This window comes from Macrotis lagotis, chromosome 4 (genome assembly GCF_037893015.1).
Source record: "Macrotis lagotis isolate mMagLag1 chromosome 4, bilby.v1.9.chrom.fasta, whole genome shotgun sequence".
Lineage (NCBI taxonomy): Eukaryota > Metazoa > Chordata > Mammalia > Peramelemorphia > Peramelidae > Macrotis > Macrotis lagotis.
The window spans coordinates 193,668,848-193,683,150 of record NC_133661.1 but is presented as its reverse complement, the minus strand read 5'-3'; the positions used below and the strand labels follow the sequence as shown (position 1 = coordinate 193,683,150).

General features: G+C 32.3%; 1 protein-coding gene across 5 annotated transcripts in view; it reads left to right on the top strand.

Annotated features, from left to right (window-relative positions):
* DPH6 (diphthamine biosynthesis 6) overlaps positions 1 to 14,303 on the top strand; it is a 505,514-nt gene that overhangs the window by 301,960 nt on the left and 189,251 nt on the right. Inside the window, exon 13 of one of the 5 annotated variants that reach the window (XM_074235052.1) lies at positions 4,063 to 12,338. The exons of the other annotated variants lie outside the window; for them this stretch is intronic. Within the exon in view, the coding sequence (XP_074091153.1) occupies positions 4,063 to 4,074 (12 nt within the window). The 3' untranslated portion in view covers positions 4,075 to 12,338. Of the gene's footprint in view, positions 1 to 4,062; positions 12,339 to 14,303 lie in introns of those variants that run through there. 5 annotated transcript variants of the gene reach the window in all.

Genomic DNA, 14,303 nt, shown 5'->3' with positions numbered 1-14,303 from the left:
CAAATTGTACACAGTTTTGGCCAAATTGATAGAGGTGGTGTGATTTAGGGAAAACCGAGAAGATACAGAGATTGGGGAAACCTGGCTTCTTATCTCAGCCATGCCACTAACTAGTGATCCCAGATGTTAGTTCACTTCTTAAAGTTTTAATTTACTGAAGAGCATCTGTGAAATGATGTAGTTAGTTTAGATGTTCTCGAAGGTCTCTTCTAACTCTGAATTCTGTAAGTCTAATAGCCTATTCATTTTCTGACAAAATTGGTCAAATTAGTTGTGAGTGAATTGACTAAATTGGCCATTTTAGTCCAAACATTTGGGAGGGGAAAAAAAAGTTATGTATATAAGCACAGCATTTAAGAAAACCAGGTAGTTATTTCTGAGAGCTTTGATGTTTATTTCCTTAATTACATTATTCACACTGTCTCTTCTATAAAGATAGTTATCTTAACACTTAATGTCAGTATATCTTTTTCTGGGCATTTTTCTTCTGGAATATAACTATAGATTGTTATCAAAGCCACTTAGTTATGAAAGTTAATATGATTCATCTCTTTAAGACCCTCTTCCTTTAGAGGACAAGGGCAGAAAGAAGGAAGATCTGATCCCAAATAAGATTTGTGGCTATGTCTTTTTAAAAAATGCCAAAATGTTCAGTTGAAATATGAGTATTCATCCAAATGTTTTTTCTTCCTAAGAGAAAATGACTGATCTGACTGATTTCTTTACACTGAATTGACTATTTTACTGTGGTAGCTATATGTTTTGACTTTGCATAGACTAAATTTAAATGATCTTTTAAGTCAAAGGATACTATAAATTCCTTTGACAAGTCAATGATTCTATATTTGCCCAAAAAATGACATTTATCATTTGTGACTTAATCTAACTGCAAATATATTTACAGAATTGATTAGTCAGTTTATAAATGATCCAACCTCTTTCTTCAGTGACCCTTACTTACTAGAAAATATTATTTTTTAAAAAATTCACAAAGTAAAAATGATATTTTACATTTGATGATGTAAAGTTACTAAGTAAGCCCAGTTTATAAATATACTGCTTTCTAAGGAATTTTTTTAATTAGGTCATTTGGAACTTTTTTTTTCATAAAAGGAAGGTCAAATTTTTTTAGATTCCCACACTGATCAAATATCTATTGAATCCATCATATTGCTGAAGTATACTACTTTTTTAAACTATATCTACAATTTGGAAAATTATTTCTATGGGAAATTGCATTTTATATACTAACTCAAGTTATCAGAAATTCTCTTCCTCTAAATCTCTGCTCCCCACATAAGCATCATCACCTTTGGAGTTGACAATCTAGGGATAGGGATGGAGGCTCTGTGGAGGAATAGATGGAATGAATAGATATGCCAGCATACTAGCAATTTATTAATTCTTTAAATCTATATAATAGATAATCATTTAGGTCATTCACTTCCCAGGTGTTCTGAATTGGAGAACAAAGCTCAGGAGTACAGGCTCCACTATTCCTGCCCCCTATCACCTGTTCATGTATATGAACCATTCATAAGTCATTCCCAAGACAGGTACTTCCTCTTCAGGCACTATAGTTGCATAGTAATGGAAGGCTCTGGTCCAATGATTAAGCTTTAGAATCTAAATATCAGGGGTGTGTGTGTGTGTGTGTGTGTGTGTGTGTGTGTGTGTGTGTGTGTGTCTTATGCCTATTGAAACTGAGTCCAGGTAGCTTTAGATAAAATAACCTAAAAAACAATTTTTAAACTTCAGTATAAATGAAATAATTACTCAAAAAAATCATTCCAAGCTCAAATGCAAGGAAGACACAAGTTTAATTGTGGGTGTGTTATTTACAGATTAATTAGGACATTTAACTTCATTTTTAATACTACAGAATTAATCCCATAAAAATTAGTGATCTCAAAGGAGTCAGTTGTCAACTCTGACAGAATCTCTTTGCCACAATCTATTAAAATGCTGCTTTTATCTTGTCTTGCCTGTGTCATATTTTATGGATTTTTTCATAAACACTGCCTATACTTCATAAATGTCTCAATTTTCTAGTCTATTAACATTACTTCAAAAGCAATTGATAAAAGAGTAGGGCATGCATGAAATAATACACCAATAATGTGAAGTGCTGGAGGCAAGAACAGTGGGTAGGATCTGCACAGCTTGGGAGCTGAAACAATGAAAGAATGTTTTATCTACTACAATAAAGAAACAAATGATCATTTTTGATAGGAGAAAAAAAGATGGCTTATAATTGGGCAGATGAAAAATGGAGAATATAGGAAATGTAACATTTTGAAAATGTTATCAAGAATCAAGAAAACAAACATTTACAAGGGTATTTTTACAATTTAGAGAACCTTTCCATGTTTTATTATATTAGATACTACATTTAGCTTGCATTGACATGGTCCTAGGTATGATAACATTATTCTGTATGCAAACTGTATTTGTTTTGCATATGTGAAAACATCAATTTATTTATATTAATACATATATTTGTATATATGTATATATATGTATGTAAGAGACATATTAAAATACATATTTACTTTCATATATATAACTTTTTGTAAATATAAGAAACCATTATTATCTTCAGTGTCACTATAAAATCTCTATAATGTTTCCTTTACTTGGTCAAATTAGTTTGTTTTGCTTTTTTCTGTGTGGGTGGTAGACAAAGGTCTTTTAGATCCTAATAATAGCCAGTAGTCCATAAACTTTATCATGTTTAAATAATGAAATTAAAGAACTAGCTAAGCAAGGTCCCAAGACAAGTATTAACCTGAGTAAGTCATTTCTTTTTTTTTATGTTAAGAAATCAAAAGTCTGTTCAGTAATAATAATTATAGCATTTATATAGCACTTTAAAGTTCACAAAACACTTTACAAATATCATCTCATTATACCCTGGAATAGGTGCTTTCATTATCTCCCATTTTACAAATGAGGAAATTGAGGCAGACAGAGAAGTTAAGTGACTTGCTTGGAATCATATAGATAAGAAATATCTGAAGTTGGATTTGAACTCATATCTTGCTGACTTCAGGTTCAGTACTATATCAGTTGTACCAGCTGTCTTCTTTAAATAATTTTAGTTGCAAGTAGTTTTACTCACAGTAAATGAATATTTTTAAAAAATTGTTGAACATGTGTTAAACACATTAAAAAAAGAAATTATGATAATCTAAACTTAACATTGAAATCATAAAATTCTCCTTCCATCTTCTACTTTACCTTCATCATGGGAAATAATTAAATATAGACAAATTTTTTTATGGAGTTCTCAGGGCACATGTTTTTATATCTTGATGGCTTATGAAACCAAGGAAGGTTTTTGTTTGTTTCATTTTTCTTGAGAAAAAGCAGTCATGTAATGAGAAAAGAGTAGGATGTCGAAATTGTGAATTCTGTCTCTACTGCATAGACCCTGTTGATCATAAGCAAGTTAATTTATCTATTTGAGCTTCTATATCCTCAAATACAGAGTGAAGGGATTGAAATTACACATTTTCTAAGCTCTTTTCCAGCTCTAAATTTATGATATTGGAGATTCAATATGGTATCAGGATAAAAGCATTACCTTTTGAGTCAGAAGTCAAGTGGATTTAAATTCCCAGTTTTGCCACTTATTGCATGACCTTGGATAAGTCACTTAGCCCTTGAGTCTCAGTTTACTTTTCTGTAAAATGACGTGGTTGGACAAGATGACCTCCCAGTTGTTTTCTACATGTAAATCTATAATCCTATGATCCTAGTCAATTAATATTAGAGATAAAAATCTGCAATTAAAAAAAGTCATAGTAATTTATTTAAATGGAAAATGTAGTTGCTACCTGAAATAATGAGTACAGTTTAAGATGACAAATTCAAAAAACTAGCTATATATACAGTTCCACTTTAAATTATTCATTGTAAATATTATATGAAATTCTTATTTATTTAGCAATGGCCTATGTTTTCAACATTTTAGTAAAGAAGCATAATATCTTTGGAATGATCATTGTATTCTAAATCTTATCAAAAGTTAATTTCCCTCTCAACTTTTTATTCTGATAGGTGGGCAGATAGGACAGGCTACGGATTCACATGGTAGTGACAAGGCAGAATGCAAGAAGGTATAAAGTTCAATTTAGTTAAATAGATTATAATATTGGAAATTTAGATGTTTTTTAATTAACTGTACAATGGGTAAAGAAATTTCCTTTGGGAAATATTTGGCTCTTGATTTAATTTTAGTTTTACATCTGTCAGAAATTGTTTAATGTTCTATTCCTTCCATTTCTTCCTTACCCCCTTTCTCCAGTTTGAGTTTAGAGTACATATCTTTTCATTTATCCTACTAAGCCCTATGTGCCTGAAGCTACTGTTTTGTCCTTATCAAGCAGTTCATGCATGAATTACCCTTCTGAGTTACATTGGGTCTCACCTTTCTGGCAAAAGGATCTTAAATGACTCATGTCTCATAGAGATAGTAGTTGTTAGCATTGTGCAGGTTCCATTCAGTGTTTTGGAAAAAAATCATTTACTTACATGGTACCCATATGGTCAGAAAGTTTGAATGTACTTTAAAAAGGACTTATTGGGACTTAAAGATATTGAACTACATATATTCCTGCATGCTAACTCATATGAATTTTCTAATTTACTTGAGTAGTTAGAAGGCATATATATATATGATATATATATATATCATATATATATATATGGATATATAGACAGGTGGGAATTGAATTTGAAGGGATAATATATTAAAAAGATGGAATTAAGGAGTGAGAGAAGATATAGTGGAAGAAAGGGAAAGAGAGAGGTAGAATGGGTTAAGTTATTTCACATAAAAAAGCAAGGAAAAGCTTTTACAATGGAGTAGAAGAAGGGGGAGGTAAGGGAGAGTGAGTGAGCCTTACTCTCTGTTCTTTTTTGGGGGGGGGGATATTTTTACTTTTACAACATGAGTATTGTGGTAATGTTTTTCATGACTGCACATTTAACCTCTATGCTTTCTCAATGAAGGAGTGTGGGATAGGAAGGAGTAAGGGAATTCTGAATTCAAGATTTTTAAAAGTGAATGCTGAAACTTGTTTTTGCATATAACCAGGGGGGGAAATAACAAACAAATACATAAAGGAACTATTAATTCTATTCTTGCTTGTAGAATTAATCCCTCTTTCTTGAACTTAATCTTAATAGCATTATGTATTGTGACTATAGTGATATGAATTAAAATATTAGAAAAGGAGATAATTTTAAACATACATATAGATACATGTATATGTATATCAGGAACATAGTTCTGTTTTATGCCCATTAAAACTACACAATATCATTATGAAATATAAAAATAAAAATGCTAAATTATTTATATTACAATTTTATTTGAGATCTGTTCCCTAGTTTGCTTATAAGATGCCCCTGTTTGTTATTAAAACTAACATATTTTGTGATGAGATTTATGTTAATTACACAGAAAGATGCCTCAGTCAGTATAGCAAATTCTACAGTGAAATTTCTGAGTTTTCTAATGTGTGATCTCTATGGTACAGAATATTTCTTGTTAATGGTACTTGCCATCTATATATCTAATGATCTTTGAACTTCACGTTCATTATTATGATTATAGCTGTACCCAAATGGCAACATATTATTAAAATATGAGCTAATGATTGAAGAAACCTGGTATAATTGTGCTCATAAAAAGAAAGAACATCTTCTATGAATAAGTATTTAGAAAACAAAATAATAGCTTTAAGATGTTTCACTTAAAGTAAACACATTATGACAAATGAGAAATCCCAGACTTTACCATAGAAATATTGTGAGTATTTGCATATGTGAATGTGTGTGTTTATGTATATATATAAACCTCAACCTGATATTAAAAGGCATTTCAACCCATATCCTCACTTATTTACATAAAATGAGAAGATTAGACTGGATGATATCTAAGGTCTCTGTTAGCTCTGCATTCATGAAAATTTCTTTTTCCAATGAAAATAAAGTTACCATTAAAATTATGTTTATTTTCAAGGAATTACAAGAACTTGATGTTAACTTGTTTCTGAATATTTTAGACTGACTAAAGATCTGTGCTATAAATGTAAAGAATCTTCAATAATTGTACAATCTTTATTCCCTTTCCACCAACAAGAACAGCTCCATTGTCATATGAATATAACAAAAAATAAAAGTAGTAGCAGATTTTATCATCTCATAGTATAGACATCTTAACAAACTAAGCAACAGAAGCTTGAAATCTGAGAGAGAGAATCCCAGTCAAACTGACGTATAGTTTGTCCATTGGAGATGGGGGGGTGGTGTTCAATTGCTATCTATGTAATTGTTCTATGACAAGGTAAATGGTTACTACCAATTGTCCCTAAGGTACAAAATATCATCAGTATGACATTTAAATATTGAAAATACTATGATAGTGCTTTTGATATATTATATCATAGATAATTTAATATGTTAAATCACATTTTGAAATTATATATAAGGGTGCCTAGTCCTTTAATACTTACAGCTTCTTGTAATGTTGATTTAGTTCACATTAGACATAGAGGTACAAGTTATAATGAAAAAACCAATAGATTTGGTCTCAGAGGCCACTAGTTCAGGTTCCTTCCTGTTGAACTCTAGACAAGTCACTTATTGCTCTTTGGTCCTCAATTTCATTATCTCAAAAAGGGATGAAATAGACTAGATAGTCTCTAAGATCCTTATATTCCTCTAATGGTACTTAATACTAGAAGACAGAAAAAAATATTCACTCAAGAAAGTGGAGAAATTTAGGTAAATACATTAGTGAAAAGGATGTGGCATAAAAAGTGTCTAGAAAATAACAGATAACAAAAAGGAAGAAATCGCAGTATACAAAAGAGTAAAAAAAAAATACTGTCTCAGAAAAGGGAAAAAAAAATAAGACCTTCAAAAAAGTTAAAATTTCACAGGGAAAGACTAAAGCTGTTTTCCAAGCAAATCTATTTGGCTCTGATTTCCCATCAATCTTTAGCAATCTGCCCTTCTTCTGGTCCGGTCATTCATAAGCAGACAAGGCCGAACTACCTGCCCTGAGGTATCACATCATCACCCTTTGTAGTTGAGATGCTGGGAATAAATCCTGAGAAAATGTGAAAAAGCACATCTCTGGGAAGATTATAAGAAAATCTTATCCATTTTTCTGCTGTTAAGACAAAGGCATTTTCTCCTGCATGTAAGAATACATTTTTCAGTGATCAGAAGATGTGAAAGGCTGGTAAAAATTTATTAAATAACAGCATCCACACATAAGAAACAGTGTTAGGAAATTGATACTGGGACCTTCTGTAGGCTTTGTCATAATTTTAAAATGTGCAGATTCTGCCTATTTAAAATATCACCATATTGTTCATTTTTTCTTTAAATTGTGAATCTTTTTATTTAGCATCTAAAATTTTCTTTCATTATTTTTTACCTAAAAGCTTATAAGTTTCTTATTTATAATTACAACTGAATTGTAAAGACTATTTTGGGGGATGGAGCAACCCAGTTTGAGTATCTGTATGTGATGTTTCTGCATTTCATTTCTTTGAGGATTAGGTTACCATCTACTTGTGATCCTGGAGCCCAGGTAATCACTTCCCCTTCTCCCTATGAATAGCTCTCATGGTAGACAATGTTTCTTTTAGATGAATTTGATTTGTGTTGGCCACTTCTATTATTAACCACGTGAGTTGGGATTTAATTATTATTTATTTTTACTTTTAAACCCTTCTAGATTGAATTATGCTTGCTTTATACACCTCTGCAAAAACAGGTATCACATAACCATAAGAAAATAACCTGAAAAACGCCCTAACCTTTTAGTGACAAACAATGTGGCATGCTTAGAAGAGGACTACATTGGGTGGAGGAGAGGACGGAAGTGGGTAATTATTTGTAGCAGTGCTTTTACTGTTGTTCAAATGAAACAGACTCACAGTGGCAGCAGTCATTTTGCTGAATCAAAGTCCATGTTAGTCACATTATACACTGCCACAAAAGGTTGTTAAGGCTGGTATTAGCATGTACCACTGAGGACATTGGAAGGACTCGATCTGTCACACTAAATCGCCTTCTTGCCCTCAACCATTGAAGTCTCCAGCTCCTCTGACATGTTCTTTCATTAATGGCCTGGCCTTGACAACTGATCCTAATTGCCTCTGAACCGCACTTCATGTATTATTGGTGTCTGCCTGCCCTGGTTCATGTCAACAAGCCACAGCATGCACAGGGTGTGCCCACTGCCTTTTGCTGCAATGATGCTCACATAGGCATGTACCTCTGAGGATTGGTGGTCTCAAAGGGAAGAAAGTAGAAAGCAAAAGATTTTCCTTTCTCTTCTTAGGGATATTTTAATGTGGATTTCTACTATGTATTTATTAGGGCTTATATAACATCTCAGTTAAAAAAAATCCTCCCTTCAAGATTCCATTAAGGTATAAATGTAAATGTTGACTAAAGTTGTCCTTATTTTAGTCAGGGCATAAGTATGCAGTTATTTATGCAGTAAAGCTTTTGCAGCTTGATACAAACCCATTTTAGCAGTTCTCCCTCCACTTTTTAAAAACTTACTTAGTAATTCTAAATGAAAATAAGACAAAAAGGGAAGGATATGTTCTGCTATTTACTTCCAACTTAAGAAAATGTCTATTTTATCCAAAATGTAAGCTATTAAAATTTTTTACTGGGTTAAGAAATTAATTTTCCTCATACTTCAGATACTCAAATCCATTTTATTTTCCAGAAAGAAGACTAATAAGAGTCCATCTAATTGCACAAAGGGGTTAGAATTTTTATTTCCTTTTCATATTGATTTATTCATAAAGCACAGAACAATTCAAATACATTTCAATTTTATATACTATAAAGTAAATCATTTGCTTACAGAATTTTTTTAATTTAAAAAATAGCATTGAGATTTCTGAGATACTTGCCTTTTTTTTCAGCAATATCTCTGAAATTCAAAATTTGCGTCATTCCTGTGTCATTTTTTTTATGATCACCTCTCTGAACAATAATACTAGATTCTTTCAATCTTTTCATCCTTATTTCTTTTATTTATTGAAGGCAGTTTTCTTGGGAGCCTTTTAAGCATGCAAGTTCTACCAGTGATCATAAAAAATAAATCATAGCTGCTCTTTGGTGCTAGGTATCATTTAGCCTAATCTAGACAGTGACATTTGGGCCACTAACAGCATAATCATGGTTATTGCTACAAATTGCTCCATGTTTGAGTTTTAATGTTATAAGTAAATTATGCCACAGGATAAAATATATGTTTCTTTGGGAATTCAACATGTTTATTTCAGCAGTGTGGCCATAGACGATCATAGACTGTAGTCTTCTTTCATGTAGTCATATTGCCCCCTTCTGTCACAGGGAAGAATTGAAGTTCCTCTTCCTGGAGGCATTTCTCCTTTTGCTTCACAGGTTGATTATTTGTAGAGGAAAAGCAAAACAAACTAAAAGAACTCGAATCAAGAAATTTCATAAACATTCTTATAGAAACAATGAGGTCCAAAAACATCAAAAGAGGTGGTTTTGATTCTTTACAGTGAACAACTAAGAGAATTAAGTTTAAATGCTTGAATCATTTACATTATTATTTACCTTTCTCTATTGACACCCCCACCCCCCCACTCCTAAAGTTCTTTGTTTTCTAGACCTTAGAGCTGTCCTTGGTGGTTTGAGGTTTCTTGTCAAATGATTCTACCAATTTAAAGTTAATTCTGGTTTGGAAGTTACATAGCAAGAAAGGCTGCCCGGCGGATGTAGGGCAGAGGTGGCCGCAGCTGGGATTAGGAGATGAAGGGGATGGCAAATGTTGTTTCACCATCATTCAATCAGACAACATGCCCTTCAGCAGAAGAGCAAGCCCTCCTGATTCTTTGGAATTAGTAAGATTAGCATGAAATGCATAATGCAGTATGATGGAATTCGTCATAATTTGCATTGTCCTGGAAAGATGTGGTTTGATAGAGCGATGCATCTTGGAGCATGTCATGTCCCACGGGCAGGTCACAGAGGAAGCTTGGCAGAAGTAATTTTGTGATATGTGCTTCAGTTGTAAATGCCTCATAGCCAATTTGTCATGCACACACAAAAAGTGGAGGTCAGGAGAGTGGAAGGAGGTGGGTAGTTGCCAAAGAATCACAAAATGTCGGGGATACTTTCCTCTAGCACATCAAAATTATTTATAATATGTGGTCAAATGAGAATATAATTAATTCCTCCAAAGAATTTTTTTAATTTTCTAAATTTCCATTAGGCTGCTTATGCAGCCTTCTTTCATGATGTGGGAAGAGTAAAATATTGCAAACTATAGAGATTCCTGTAAACTTCATTTTTGGAAGCTACTTAAAGAAATAATCAAATGCAAAAGCATTCGAACAGGTATTCTAAGAGACTGTCTGACCTTGATAATATTCCCAAACTATAGATAGAAAAGTATAACCAACATGTAGTTGACAAAACAGACATGACAGTGTTACTTATCTGCTGCGGCATTTCTGGAAATGGGCATGTAGAATTCAGACAGTCAAGAGGAATACACATATTTACAGTAGCATCTCAAGGAAAAAAAGGTCCAATGTCAGGAATTAACCATGGTTTATTTATGGACCACCTGACAGCAATGCCACTATCTTTGATATTTAGAAATTTCTTCCGCCCAAGAACATTAGAACTAGTGTTCATAGGTTATGTTATTTATCATTTCAATATCTGCTTCTACTTCAAGAAGACATTCTGCAATGTCTCCTTTATTTGTCTTTCTTTATACATTTCAAACAAAAGATTTATGCTGGCAGTTCAGTAACACTGATCTTTTATGACAGTTGAACATTTGTGGGTTGAGGGTCTAATAAGAAAATAAAGTGGAGTTTGAAAAAAATGAAAAGAAAATCATTGCTTGCAAGGAGCAAACTTACAATGTTTCTTCTTACTAAAAGGTTTGATAGTGGTACTATACTTTTTGTCAGATGGTTATAATTGTAAAATTACATTTTTTTGAATATTGAAAATTACCTTAGGGCACTGCTCAATGAATCAGTCTTTCATCACCCAGGATCCTGGAAATATACATGTAAAACTAATAATGGCTTAAAATTAGAAGGCGATCAAGAGCTTGGAGTTTTAAGAAAGTATTATTTATAGAATTTTGCAACATAAAAGTAACTAATAATGTCATTGATTCAGACTCTTTTAAATTATTTGTTGCTTTTGAAATAACCCTTTTGTAGACTTAGAGACTTATATTTTTAAACATAAATAATAATCCTTTTTATAGACTTATAGACTTAGATTTTTAAACCTTATCAATAGTCTACAGCTCTGATGGTTTTCATAAATATTCTTCTATTAATCAAACTTATTATCTGATGTCAATGTAAAAGAAAGGCTTAAAAATTAAGATTGTGCCCTTATTATATGTTGATTTATTTTTTTAAAATTAAACAACATTTGTTGGCTTTCCTCTTCTCATTCCTGGACCATAGCATTATAATTATGAATAATTTATATATTGTACTTTTCTCCTTATAGGCTACATCTTTAGTAATTGACATTTCAGACCTCTTCTTTTTCTTCACTCAAACTTGTAACTGTCCAGTATATCCCAAATTCTAGGGTATTACTGTGAAAATCAAAGACACCTGTTGCTTTCCCTGAGGTATGTCTTTCTTTGCAGTTTACCTTAGTGAGAGGTGGCTTCTAAGCTCTCTAAGTAAAGTCAGAGGTTTCTTAGAGAATATGTTGGGATTAGGGAAATGAGGTATTGTATTTTTTAAATAAGTCCCATAATATTTCTTAGTTCAGAAGATCTTTTCCCCAAAATCTTAATGAACAAAAATGCTTAATTGTAAACTTCATATCCCTGTAAGAAGCTGCTATTGTCTAAAATCAAAAGAATGTATTAAATGAATTTTCAAGACTCTTCTTAATATTCTGGTACTCTTAATAAATATTGATACTGTAGTGTTAACTTAAGCCTTGAAGCCTTATTTTCACGTCCTATACAACTCAGTAACTATCTCTTAGATATTTCCCTTGTGTGAGACCTTATGAAGAATGCAAAAATATATAAGACATAGCACCTGCCTTCAAAGAGCTTATGAACTTTTAGGAAATATAAGATAAAATACATAAATAACTCTCTTTGAAGGTAGATTGTGATAAACACTACAAAAGGAATACAAAGTGCTAGGGAAGTAGGGGAAAAAAGCAAGAAGTGATTACTTAAATTTAAGCTCCTTAGAGAAAACTTTATGGAAGAAGTATATATTACTTAAGTTGAACTTTAAATGATGCACATTTAGACTGGAAGGGATGAATGGGGGGGTGGGTAATAGTGTTTCATAGATCAGGATTGGCATAAATGTCCAGAAATGAATAAGTTCAGGACATTGAAAATCAGTAAACATCCAGTAGTCTACTTTTTGATTTCTCTTCCAAGAAGATGTCTTTATATCATTTCTGTATGCAAAGCACCTCATCTGCTTAGATATCATTAGATTTTTAATTATGTAGTGACAAATTGGCCATCTATCTTCCAAAACAGCATACCACTTAATTAAAAAAAATCAACCCCTACCCCTACCCACCTATCTCCACCCCCACATGATATGAAAACTACCTCTGATCAATCTCAATAAATAAATAATCACCAGTGTTTTTGTTGTTTACATTGTCTACAAAATAGATATACTTCTTTTAAAATATGTTGTCTATTAATTTCCTTAGGCAAATCACCTAAAACTAGAAGCCAAAGGCACAGTTTTCATATTTATATAGGCTTGAGGGAGAATGGTGGTTGAGGCGTTAATGATGCAGCATGTTCTCTCCTCTCTCTCTCTCTCTCTCTCTCTCTCTCTCTCTCTCTCTCTCTCTCTCTCTCTCTCTCTCTCTCTCTCTCTCTCTCCTTCCTCAATGTCTCCCTCCTTATTTCTACTTAAAAAGAAAAGATATAGTTTTTCTCAATCTGTCCTGACTTCATTTGTAGACATTCTTGCCTTAGATTATTTTTTCCACCAGTTATTAGGTTCATTATCTATTTCATGTAAGTGTTACTATCAACAGATATCTGTTCTTGAATATATTAGCAGTGCCTCATAGATAAATATCACTGTTAATAACAGTGATCAGGACAGAATCAAAGTTTTAATGACCGTTGAGTCAGTTTATGATTTAGCCATGGCAAATGCAGCAGGAGATCCATCCTGTAGAGACTTGGGGACAAATGAGGAACTTGTTTTGATAATCCAGTTACCTGGATTATCAACTATATAGCTCTTCTTCCTTCTACTAAATTAATTTCTAAGATTTTTAAAAGGAATCTTTATATACCTGCTATTAATTTGTAGAATTGAAAGAATCATCTGATTAATTTATATTGATAGTTTATTGCTTTAATGAAAGACTATTTGCCTTGAAGATAAATGCCTTGAAGAGCTATTGATGACAGAGAGAATAGCTACAGAAGAAAAAAATCATGGATAGAAGTGAAAAAGTGCTGTATTTTAGATATAGTTTCTGTCCTCTAGGATTGCTTCTTTAATGGCCCTCAATGTACATAGGTATTGGAAGACTCACCTATGAATTTTCCTTTTATTATTTCTGTCACAGGTTTACTTTCATTTAATATAAAAGTTGATGTATGAATTTGCTCCAGGCTGAAACTTGACATATAAGTCCTAAAGTCCACTACTAGGTAGATTGGGACTAAATGTGACTTCCCTCCTATGCACAGCTACCTCTTTCAACCTCAAGAAAAAAAAATAAAGGAATATGTCCATTTGACTGTTCTGAAGTTGTAAAATAAATAAATAAAGCAATGAGTTCTCATTCTCTTTTTGCTCTTCATTAATTTTTAAACCACTATTTTTATTACCCAGAAATTTTTTTCTGGCTGTTAGTCCATGATGTAAGTAAAATCCCTTTGAGTATTTCAGAATAAAAATTTAACAAAATGCCTACCATTTTACCATTTAAAAAAAACAACAAAAACCAAAGCACTTTTACTTGCTGCACATACAAGGTAATTTTTATCCCCTCTAGAGTAATTCAAAAAGGATTTTTTAGGTATATATTATGTGGGAAAGATTATTTTGTAAATACATAATAAAATCATATTGTGTATTGATGTTAAGACAATGGGCTCTCGAAGTTCTGAAAATACATAGCAAGTGATGAGTGAGAAATTGACAGAAGTGAATACCACCAATCTGGCTGGAGGGGGCTATTAGGACTTGAAAGAGGAAAAGCTTCATATGGACAAGTATAGG